The 12,023-nt window shown below is 48.9% G+C and overlaps 1 protein-coding gene across 1 annotated transcript; it reads right to left on the minus strand.

Annotated features, from left to right (window-relative positions):
• Nucleotides 1-591: 591 nt before the first annotated feature.
• Nucleotides 592-11,909, minus strand: LOC117581399. Its single transcript, XM_034268542.1, has 6 exons — nucleotides 11,657-11,909; nucleotides 5,561-6,543; nucleotides 3,689-4,311; nucleotides 3,168-3,627; nucleotides 2,700-3,099; nucleotides 592-2,619 (listed from the first exon to the last, which is right to left on the minus strand). Exons 2-6 carry the CDS (start codon nucleotides 5,649-5,651, stop codon nucleotides 948-950), a joined length of 3,246 nt encoding a protein of 1,081 aa, XP_034124433.1. The 5' UTR covers nucleotides 5,652-6,543; nucleotides 11,657-11,909; the 3' UTR covers nucleotides 592-947.
• Between the last annotated feature and the right edge of the window lie 114 nt (nucleotides 11,910-12,023).

The raw sequence follows: 12,023 nt of genomic DNA on the forward strand, positions 1-12,023 counted from the left end.
CAAAATTTACCGCATGAATTTCGATCAACTTTAGCCAAAAGCCAAAAGCCATAAGCAAAGAGCAGAAGCCACACAAAAATTCAATTCAATTTTTACAATCATTGTAAATTTAGAACAAGGCAAATTGGATTTCGAGTCAAAGCAGCTTAACAAATGAACAAACTTAAATGAATGTTATTAATATTATGTATGAGAGACGGCAGCCAGCTACAAATGAAATTACGTACAGACAGACAACACACACACACACACGCACACAAACACAACACACATACACATCCATTGACATTCTCACAGACAGAGGCAGACACACGTTACTTTATGAACATAAAACAAATTAAATGGAAAAGTATATAAAAATAAATTATGCTAAAAGAAAAATACAAATATACGCGGCTTGATGTGTGTTTTCTTCTCATTTCAAAAGGAACAAGCAGTGTAACGGTAAGTGTTAAATGGAAGCAGTCACTGTTAACCACCCATGGAGACTGCTTGCAAGCAGTGATGTGCAGTGGCGCCCACCCAACATTATTACAACCCAAATGCTCCCAGCAACAAATATAAATAAAAGACGACACAAGGGGAGAAGGAGTATCTTAGAGTCGAGACACTCGACTGTAGTGTTAATTCTTATTCGTAAATCTCTCACATTATAAACTTATACACTAAATCCACCGATTTCATTGATCTGTCTGTCGATCTGTCGGGGCATATATATATATATTTACAGTGTCGAAAGTTTTGGTGCGCCGCCTATTCTCGATATAAATTGGGAATGGATGGGGTCGATAGGACGGCTGAGGGATGCTGTTGGTGTGGATGATGGGGATGGGCAGCTTTGCGGGGGATCGGTATCTGCCCCAGCCACGATCCGGGGATTGCATGGCGCTGCCAGATTCTCATATCACAAAGTGTTCTTCTTCCTGGATAACTGGATGCCGGGAGCTTTAGTGGAGCGCCAATGAGGAGGCTCTGCCTCGACGCCGAACCGCCCTCTCCCTGTTATTCTGCGATGCTGATCCAGACACCGAAACTGTGGTTGACGCTGAAGCTGAGGCAGCAGATGCAGATGATGATGATGATGATGATGTTGGTGTGGCCGACAGAGGTGGTCGATAGGTGGGCAGATCAATAAAAACTGGCCGATACTCGGGCACCTCCGGGCGCATGGACCGGGACTCCGAGTGCAGCATGTTGGTATAGTAGGTGACCTCATTCTCCTGTACCTTCCGTTTCTGCTGCTGCTGCTGCTGCTGCTGCTCCTCCTGCTCTTGCTCCTGCTGCTGCTGTTGCTCCTCGTCGCTCCTCTGGGCGGAACGGGCGCGCATCAGCCGAAAGAGATTTCGCTGCTGGACCGCTGAGCGTCGTGCCGCCTTCTGGGCGCGTGTCTTCCCATTGCCACTGCCACTGCCACTGCCACTGCGCGGTGTCTGGATGGAGCTTGTGTTGTTATTGAGAAAGGCGGACTCCTCGTAGCGGGGAATGTAGCGCGGCTTGCGCTGATCGCTAGCCGGACGTGCCAGCTCCCGGTCGTGTGGCGTCACATTGAAGCCAAAGAAGCGCGGCGCCTGCACAGAGATCAGGGGCAGGAGCGTCTCGCGGGCATAGCGTTCGGCCCGCTGCAGCAGCTCGCCCAAGCGGAACGGCAGCAGCTGCACTGTTTGCGGCTCCTCCTGGCCACCAGTGGCGGAGTGACCCGTGTGGCCAGTGCCCAGCTGTGCCATCTTTTTCGGTGGAGCCACAGACGAGGGAGCAGCTGCAGATGGCGATGGAGGGACTGGTGCAGCGGTCGTCTGTGGGTGCAGCTCTGGTGGGTCGTCGAGCTGCCGCAGATCCAGCTCCTTGCCCTGCTTGACGCGCGGCGTTGTGGCCTTAAGCACCGGCTCCATGATCTCCTCCGTGGTGAGGCCGTAGTCCTGAAGATTTCGACCCCGATTGAAGGCCACCAGCCGCCTGTCCTTCAGCACGGGCTCGAAGATCTCACTCGCCTGATCGTGGTCCGGGTCCGGGTCAAGCTCTGCCGCCGCATCCGACAGACTGCGACTGGACTCGGCCGCCTCGGCCGTCTCGTTGTCCAGCGAATTGCCCACCAGGATGGGCTGCCAGGGCAGCTCGTCGCCCTGGTCGAGGGGATAGGTCTGGTTCTGGGCCAGCTTGAAGCTGGTGCCAAGATTGAAGATGTCCTTGCGCTGCTTCACGCTCTCCACGCCATCCACGGCGGCGGCGCTCAGTCCCGACTCCTGCACACTGGAGTCCGGCACATCCGTGCCCGTGGCTGGTGCCAGTGTGGCCTGTGGCTGTGGCTGTGGCTGTGGCGGCGGCTGGGTGGTGTAGGCGCCATAATCCTCCTGATTGTCCAGCTCACAGTTGCCGGCCTGCAGGCGCATGCGGACGGGGCTGCCGCTGCTCAGCTTGGTGGACGGACGGCAGAGGGAATGGCTGCGGCCGAAGCTGTCGGTGAGCACCACCTTGTCGATGTCCCAGTGGGGCAGGCCCTTGCTCAGCCAGCCGCTGTACGACTTGTAGTGGAGGCTCAGCGTGGTGGGGAAGCCCAAAGCGGGATGGGGCACAATAATCTTGGACACGATGTCGCCGGCAAAGAACTCAGCATCGTCCTTTCTGTGGAACATACATACAGGGGGGAGCATGAAGCATGAGGAGTGAAGCAAAAGGAAAGCAGGAGCATCTGCTGGACTTACTCGGATATTTCAAAGGTCTCATTGAGGCCACCATCGCCCTCGAGTATGGCTTCGAGGCGGCCGATGGTGCGCAGTGGCAGATCGTTGAACGAATTGAAGATCTGCAGCTGGAACTGGTGGGCGCAGAAGGGCTCCTCCTCGCGTGTGAGGAGATAGAGCTGTCCGCGGCCCGTGGAGCGGTCCGCGTAGTAGCCCATGTTGCCGCACCTGGGCACTCCCTCGGCGAGATCCTCGTCGTCCTGGGCGCAGGGGAAGCACTTGCCCTTGAGAAAGTCATCGTAGCTGGCACAGGGGAAGGCGGGAAACATGCAGCGCGGCGCCACCGAATCAATGAAGAACTTGTACGCCCGCCGATGGTTGCACAGCGATCGCCCCTCCTCGTCCTCGGCTGCCTGTGCCGCTGTTGGTGGTGGAGAAGAATGAAGAGTGAGAAAGGACGGACGAGTGCGAAAAAGACCAAAGACTTACACCAAATAAAGTCAGTGACGGCGCCGACAAAGAGATTGGAGCAGCCCGTTTGCACGCGTCCGCCATTTGGGTAGTAGTCGACGTGGCCCATGGGCTGCCAGGAGCCAAGTCCACCGAGAATGAGATTCTCGCCATTCGAGTGGATAACATCGACAAACTCCGCATCGTTGCTGTCCAGTCGCACCTTTGGGTGTTGGGCCTCGAACAGTGGACCCGCCGGGTCCAGGCCCGTGATCCGCGAGAGGCCCGGTAGCTCGGCGCCGGCAAAGCCGGACACATGGGCGCCCAGGCTGAAGCCGATGATGTGGGTGCGCATCAGATTGAGGCCCTTGTGGTGCTGCAGATTTTGGAGCAGCATGGCCAGCTGCTTGCCCACGAGACGCGTGTTGGCCGCTGCCCGCACATAGTTCGGGAAGGTGGCCCCGTTCTCCCAGTCCACGCAGATCACGATGCAGTCCTCCTGCACGACAAGTGTGGGATTAACAAAGGTTGAGGCTGACCACTGACCCCCGACCACTTACCACTGCCATGAGGGCCGTTTTCATTTCGTAGATCCAGACGTGGGGGCAGGCCGAGCCGAAGCCGTGAACGATGACGCGAACGGATAACTCGTCGAAGCCTTCTAGGTCATCAATGGAGGGTGCTGGTTTCTTTTGCCCACCGCCGCCACCGCCACCGAGCTTCTCCGTGCTGAAGGTTGCATTTGTACTAGAAGTCGAGCTGGCAGTAGAACCGGAACTGGAGGACCTTCCGCTCTCGGGAGCACTCGTACTGGCGGAGGCATTGTTCTGCACGCTCTGGGCTTCCGACTCGCGCTTGGCCTTGCCGCGGAAGGCTGTGGTCATGTTGAGGAAGGAGAGCTCCATCAGCGGGCGGTCCGAGCGCTGGCGCGTCGAGTAGAAGTAGAACTTGGTATTGATCTCCTCCGGTGGCGAGGGCAGCATCTCCAGGTAGGCGAACGGGCCGGAATCCTCGAAGCATCCGAGCTCCCCGTAGCACACGCGCTTGACCGCCCGTTTCGAGCGGTGTCCATATCGCTGGCTCTCACGCTGTCGCTCCTCGTGCTCCAACAGCGAGTCATGCACGGCCTGCGACAGCTCCGTAAAGTTGCCATACGCTGCATGCCTCACTTCCTGGCCGATCGCTGCAAGTGGAGGAAGAGATTGGGGTGGGTGAGTGAGAGGCGGGAGAGAAATGGAACTGAGGGGGCAGGCTGCCAACATATCAATGGCGTTCTATGCATGGCAGTCACGTACAGTCCGCCAACACATTTGATTTAATTCGATTTCGTTTGTCCAATTTGGAGGATTCATCATCACATTGCAGGAATTTCAAATATGAAAACCCGCCACGGCTTCAGCAACTGCTTGGCACGCATGCCTTCTTGCTGTTCTGTTCTGCACTGCTTTGACGTATGCACCTCTTGCCTGCTATGTTAAGTTGCCTGTTGTTGAACCCTGCTTGCATGTACCTCTTGTGCCACTCACTGCTTGTAAGCAGTTGAAGATTGGGCGGCAAATACATACAAAAGTAGCCACGAATTGTCATCGAAATTTCTTTAATGACAAGGCGTAAATTATTTTAATTTTTCGCTTTTGAAACGAACGCCATGCGCATGACATAACACCACCATGGATCGTGTCCATGTGTCTGCCCAGTGTGTGTGTGTGTGACTCTATCATTTTTTTGTTTGTGCTATGTATGATAAATCGACGAAGCGTGATTGCGTTTTTAAAATACCCAAACTCTACTCGTACACAGCAAGCAATAACCCAAAGCCCAAGCCCAAGCCCAAGCCCAAAACTGAGTCTCCAGCCCCTCTGAACGCCACACACGTTGTTTGCTTTATAAGCTTGTAGTTGCTGGTGGATCGCATCCGAAAAAAGAATAGGGAAATCATAAAGAACAAACGGTCAGCGATTAGATCACGCAAAAATCCCGAAAAGGAATTCCTATTCATATTCATATTGATCAATTTTATTCTCTGGATAAGTGCAACTGTCCTTGAGTCTGAGGAGGACGGGGAGATGCCAATCTGCAGTCCAATAATGAATACTCTTCAATGCATGGCTCAGTCCAAGGGTAAGTGTAAACGCTACTTAACTGGAGGCTTTTATTGATTTTACCTTCACGACACACAAACTCAAGCAGGGCTCTTACACGAGCGAGTATCTGAGATCTGAGATCTGAGAGGGTTGTGCAATCTCCATTACTCACGAAGCTTACACCCACACAAGTTAGCTGACAGACAGTTAGACAACCAGTGACAAAAAGTGATTCCATTCCAGTTGAAAGCGTTTTCGCATGAAGCGCTAAGTAAATTAGTTAATGTTCATTTTTTGTCTGTCTGTCGCTGGCAATTAGTTAATGGAGCCCGCGGGGCGTATACTCACCATTTCCATTTCCATTATCATTTCCCGTGTGGCATAGGCACAGCGATGCTGCCAGCAACAGCAGCAGATGGCACAGGCAAACATTCGGCATGTTGCCTCCGGTTGTCGCAATTGTTGCTGCTCTCGTTGTAGTTGTTTTTATGCTGTTCGACAAAGCTCTCTCATTGATCGAATCTTCACGATAAGCAGCCACGATACGACACGATCTTGATCTTGTCTTTCAGTGGAATTGCTTTGATCTAGTGAGCATTGCTCTGCTTTCTGGCTGATGGTGTTGATGTTGTAGTTGCAACCAACAACATTCGCTCGCACAGGTTTCTGTTTTTGTTGTCCCAATGCTGTTATGCGTCTCGTCTCTTTCGCTTTGGTAATAGCGAAATATACAATAAACAAATTCACTTTCACTTATTTGTGAACCTGCCGGACAGCAACGACAAACCAAACCAGCACGAAGACACTCTGAAGCTGAGACTACAGCTGACGCAGACTTCAGTCGATGTCGATGGCAATGGTGATGGTGATGGTCTGTGTTTAGTGTTGGTGGAGTCGTGACTTTAACTATGACTATAGGTTCGAGTGAGTGTCTGACTCACTGACACTAAACCAATGCAGACAGTGTCGCCTCGATAAGCTCCCACTCCTCCAGCTACCAGCTCCCAGCTCCAGGTTGAGTTTCAATTTCAGTTCGAGTCAGCTCTGAGGAGTCGGTGTTTGGTCTGTAATGCTTATTAGTTATTGCTTATTGCTTATTGCTTGTTGGTTATTGGTTATTGGTTGCGCTGCGCTTGATTGAATTATGTGGCAAACGCAGACAGCAGCAGCAGCAGCAGCGGCGGCGTTGGCTTTCTCCCGACCGGGGAGAGCAGCTCCCACCTCCAATTCCACTTCCAATTGCAACTCCCAGCCCCAGTTAGCAACAAGCCTTAAAGCACTGCTGATTGATGGCCTGATTGATAGCTTGATGTCTCGTGGCCGTCTGCAATCTGCAAGAAGAAAAGTTGAAGAAGCGGACGTCATATCGCTGGCAATTTTTTTCGAGCCACCAAATGGCGAATTGTATAATACACTGCCGGCTCCCGGCTCTAAACAGGATGTGTGTGTGTGTCTGTGTGTGGGCCATTGACCTTACACTTGACTGCAAAGCATTCTTCTCGAAGAGCGCATATCCCGCCTAACCACTTTTTTTGCGACTGCCTTGCCGCACATGTGGGTCAAGCAGTCAAAGCCGTCTGTTGACTTTTGGCTAATTCACAAACACAGCCCCTCCCCGTCCCTCTGCAGGGGGACTCTGCCTCAATTGGTGGGTCGGGGTCTGTGCAGATGGCGCAAAGGAAAGTGAAAACCAACCACAAAACCACAAGCAAATGAAACCGAAATTGAAACCAAAAACCGAAAACCGAAACCCAAACACAAACCCAAAGCCGTGACTGTAAAGCTGCGTTCCCAGTCCATCGATTAACAAATTTGATTTTCAATCGTCTTCATTTCGCTTTCGTTTGGGTGCGCCGTGAGCCGCCAATTAGCACTTGGCAAGAGTCTCCTCAGGAAATGCTATTAGGCAAGAGATTCGTAAAAGATTTGTAAAGATTTGCATCTGGCAATTGGACAACCACGACCACGATGCGGTAATCGTTGGTTCGAAATGCAAATGCAACCAAGAATGGATTGGGCAACAAGCCAAAAGAAACTGCAAAAGCCAACTGAGACTGAAAGAAGATTCTTTGAAGGAAGATTCCCTGTAGTTCAAGACATCCTATGACCCATAATCCATAGCCAGATGGTGCACCATTTGCTCATTCACATTGGCATCTTCATCGTTATTATCTTTTGTGTGCCATGGGAAACTGATGATGGGCACCGATGAAAAGCTACGTTTAAGTGCCGTTAAAGAAGGAATTGTCTGCCCTACACTTTGTCAGCGTCAGAGAGTTGACAGCTGATGGCATGGCAGAGTAACAGATGGACGGACGTTGCTTTCTGCTGAGAAAGCAGCAGCAGCAGCAGCAGCAGCAGAGAGACAAACGTCAAAATGGAAAGTAACGCACAAAAAGTATTCATGGAAATGCTTCTATGACGACTTTCGCAGACTCAGACTTGATCTAAGTGCTGCTGTGGTGCTATGTCTGGCTGGCGTTGGTGGTGTCGGTGCTGCTTCTACTTTCAAATAGATTAACCTAATTTGATGGGGCCGTGGGGGCTCGCTTTCAGCTTGCTCATTTTTGCAGCTCATTTTGCTCATTAAAATAAAGCGAAGAACGCGACTGGCCCCCCACCAGTTACCTACTTACAACTCGTATGTATTTATGTATGAAAATATATGTACACACTGAGATGGTGATGAAGATGTTGATTGTGATATGGCGGCGGTGGTGGTGTCGGTGAAAAGTGAGACGTGCCAAGAATTGGCTGGGAAAGTGGCTCTGCAAATCGAATCGAATGGGAAAACCGAACCATGCCAAAGAAAAGTGCAGTCCCTCTGTCCATCCAACTGTCTGTCAAACCAGCCGTCTGTCTGTCTCCCTGTCTGCCTGTCTGCCCGTCTGTTGGTCTTTCTGTTGGATTGCCTCCAGCCAATATACAAGTCGGAACGTGAGCCAACAATGGTCACTTAACATTGCCAAATACCATCCACAATGGCAATGCATTGTCTTCCCCCGTTTGTCTTTGGGTTTTTTTTGTTTTTTGGTCATCTTTGTGCAATCGAAATTCGCGTGAAGCGATTTGATTGATTTGTCAAGCTTAAATTTATGTACAGATATTTGATAGTAAAACTTTATGGAGAACACATCGGGAATTAAGCAATTTCTTGTTTAAGTTGTCCGCAGGAATTGTCAAACAGAGACTGAAGCATATTCGAACAGTTAAAACTTGACCCAAAAAGTTTCTATTTCTTTTTTCTGTTGTTCTAAGACATCAAACGATACCCTGAGCTATCCCTTCCCATGGCCAAAGACTGGTGGATTTGGACTCACATCGGGGGCAAAATGCCACCTGCCATACAAAAGACTTGGGCAACGAACTTGCTCTACTACGTGCCCCCTGTCCCTGCCCCCACTGATCGCTTACTGCTGATGGCTGACTCTTGCTGAATGTTGATTGCAGAAAAAACCAAAAATAAAGGAAAACCAAAACCCCAATAAACGAAAATATAAATTTCCTTAGCCAATTTTCGCATGGCAGCAGCAGCGGCAGCGGCAGCGGCAGCGGCAGCATGGAAAATAGTTGTTTCCTGTTTTTGTTGCCCAATTTCAGCGGAAAAGGGAGGAAGCCGAAGACCGAGCCAAAGCCGAACCAAAGCCGAACCAATTTTAGCTGCAAGAAATATCAAATGAGAAAAGAAACAAAAACAGAAACAGAAATAGCAAAAGCAAAAGCAAAAGCAAAGCCAGCAACAACAAAAAGGCATAAAAAGCAGCAGCGCATAAAATTTCCGCTCTGGTCTTTGGCAGGGGAATTGCTTCGTGCTGGCTCGTGTGTCTGGTGGCTGGTGGCTGATGGTCGGTGGCCAGCTCGTTGGTTTGTTCGCTTTGGTAGCCTGCAATTAGCTGTAGGTATTTCTCGTTTGGTGTATTCGGTTCCCCAAGAACTTCCCCAATCCCCAAATTGCCGATGCATGGCACGAAAGGAGAACAGCAAAAAGCGAAATGAGCAATATGCCATAAATCAAATACGTTGTGGAAATCGTTGTGTGTTTGGTGAAGCCAACCCAGACTGCTGTTGCAGTGCAGCAATAGCCAGTCCGCAACAATTACATGCACAGACAGACATGTATGAGTACATGCAATGGGCCAAGTACCAACAAGTGGCCAAGTGTGTGACACAGTTTTCGGGAATAACAATTTCCCAGAGACAGCATCAAGTTACCAGTTATGGTTCACGGCTCATAGAAAGAGCGGGAACAAAGCCACAGCCGAACCGAAACCCAGCCGAACCGAACTGAGTGCTGACCTAATCAGGCACTACGCTATATCATTTGCTGTCTTACGAAACCTTCTGGCCCACTTACCCAATGACAATGAGAAGCTGATTAAATATACCAAAAGCAGAAGCCAAAGCAGAAGATAGAAGAATGATTGTGTTGCGGAATGTAATTAAAGTGCAGTCTGTAGCTCACAGTCCCACAGCACTATATGTACACGTGTCAGCATCCCACGTTCCTTGGTGTATGCTGATGCGCGTGGAGAGATTAGCCAAGTTATCACCACCACCACCATTATCATAACGATATCAGCATGGCACACACACAATTAGAACAAAGATAATTTCTCGCTTTAATTGCAGACACCGTCTCGCTTGGTTGGCCTTTTGCCGCTGCCGAGAGAATGTCAAGAGCAAAAGAAATTTAATTGTTGTGAACTCATTTAATGGTTGCCTTTCTTTGGCAGTGAGAGGGAAAGAGAATCTTTTACAACTTTAACGAGCAGTTACGTACATCAAATGTTGCTGTCATCGTTAGGCCTGGGCAGTGAGTGACACTAAATTGAACATTGAACTATTTAAGTATGAATGTAATTTAGGGAAATTTTCCAGCATTTAGCAGTCATAATAGCTATTTACATTTGCATTTGATTTAATGCGAGGGGCAAACGCTAAACGACCTTGTTCCGCAGGCCAAATCGATTCGGTGGCCATAATCCACACTCAACAATCAACAATCAAAACTCAACAATCAACAGAAGCAGTCAACAAGCAGCCGCTGACAGGCGGCAGGCAGTCATTGTTCGCTATGGTTTAATTATGTTTGTTCAGCATCAAATGCAATACAAAATGGAAAACATGGATATTAAGCAAAATCGACAACTGCCGCAGGCCAAAATAAACTTTAAGCTTGAATTCAAATAAATATATTTTATGGTCGTTGCTGGCGTCGTGTCGCATCTCGTCGCCTGGCATTGATGGAATTTGTAGGTATATGCAATTTAATTGTAAGCGCTCACAAATTCAGTCAGACTCAGAGTCAGAGTCAGAGTCAGAGATTTGTTGTGTGCGCTTAGTGGTGGTGGTGGACCTAAACTTTAAACTATGTACATATATGTATGATGGTTATGTTTTTGGTGGTTGTTTGTTGTTGCTGCGGCTGTTGCTGGCGACGACAATTCGTGTCAATGTCAGCGTGATTTTAGTTTTTCTGATCATATTTTTGTTGTTGTTGGTTTTGTGGCTGCAGCAGGGTGCAGGGGCGGGCAAACAAGTTTCATCTCATCATGCATAACATATGCCGTCGCGTCGAGCACTAACAACTGCAAGCAGTCAAAGCAGTTCAGTCATCAAATGCAGTGTCTGCAAGCAGTGCCACAATGAGAACATTATCTTTTATCTTTTACACAGTCAAACGGTTCTTGATTAGCCTTCAATTCTGCATAAATAGATATATGTAGATATTGTGCTGCCACATTTCTTACCAGGGCTATTGGATGTTCTCGATGTTCTGATTCTATGGTTTATATCTCCTGTGGAAAGGCCCGAATGGAGGTGTTCCTCCTATACCCCCTGTACACTGAAATGCAGGCAGCAGCAGTTAATAAGGCACTCGCATGCTTGAAATTTTTTCAAATGGAAATATGCATTTCAGAAATAGTTTTGCCAAACGGCGAACGAGTGACACAGAAACGATACTTAAAGAGTGGGACAAGAGACTAACGCAAAAACAATGAAACAATGCGAATGGTCGTGGAAATGGCGAAAAGGAAAAACAGCAACAAAATATAAAGCTGCTTCTTCTTTATCCACCTCATCCGCATCTCCTCTCTTCTTCCACCTCTTGTACAATTTTTAATGTTTGTTGTTGTTTTTGTTTTTGTTTTGTTTTTGCTTATTTTGGACCCGGCTCACGGTTTCACTTGAAGCGCGTGAAAGTTGCGCTCTTTACCACCGCCGGCCGAAACAACAAATGAGAAACATGGAAAAAAAATGCAAACAAAAAGCACACCGGAGAGGAGTCAGCCATCAGAAGTGGGCGCAAAAGACCAGGCCCAGGCCCAGACAAAACAAAAACCACAAATTAACCAAATGACAATAAACAATAAAAAAAACATGCACACAAAATAAAATCAAATAAAAACAATATCCACAAAATAAAGCACATCGTTTACGCACTTGTTGTTGCAAAGTACTTCTTATTTTACGCCTGCCACAAAATGTTGCGCAAAGCGCAAGCCGAGATAACTTTTTGCCGTATTTATGACTTTTTCCTCTCTATTTTGATTTATTTTTTTGTACTTTTTTGTAGCTTTTTGGGCAGCACTGCAGGCAGTTTTGGTGCATTCACGTAACGGGACTTTAAATGCGGCGCCACAGAAAACGAAAAGCGCGAACCGAACTTTGTGGCATCGCAGCTGGAGATTGACTGGAAGCCCAAGTCCCACCAACATACAAGACAGAGGCGGCCCCCGAATTGAAGCAAGCGAAGAGCCGACGCAAGCCGCAAAGAGCAACCCGATGCCATGAAGTAACTATAAGGTGG

The sequence above is a fragment of the Drosophila guanche genome, unplaced genomic scaffold, assembly GCF_900245975.1.
Source record: "Drosophila guanche unplaced genomic scaffold, DGUA_6, whole genome shotgun sequence".
NCBI classification, from domain to species: domain Eukaryota; kingdom Metazoa; phylum Arthropoda; class Insecta; order Diptera; family Drosophilidae; genus Drosophila; species Drosophila guanche.

Coding starts and splice junctions, on each gene's coding strand:
- LOC117581399 (XM_034268542.1), bottom strand. CDS start 5,651: ATGCCGAATGTTTGCCTGTGCCATCTGCTGCTGTTGCTGGCAGCATCG. Junction 4,312..5,560: donor TGATAATGGAAATGGAAATG/GTGAGTATACGC, acceptor CTCCACTTGCAG/CGATCGGCCAGGAAGTGAGG. Junction 3,628..3,688: donor AAACGGCCCTCATGGCAGTG/GTAAGTGGTCGG, acceptor CTTGTCGTGCAG/GAGGACTGCATCGTGATCTG.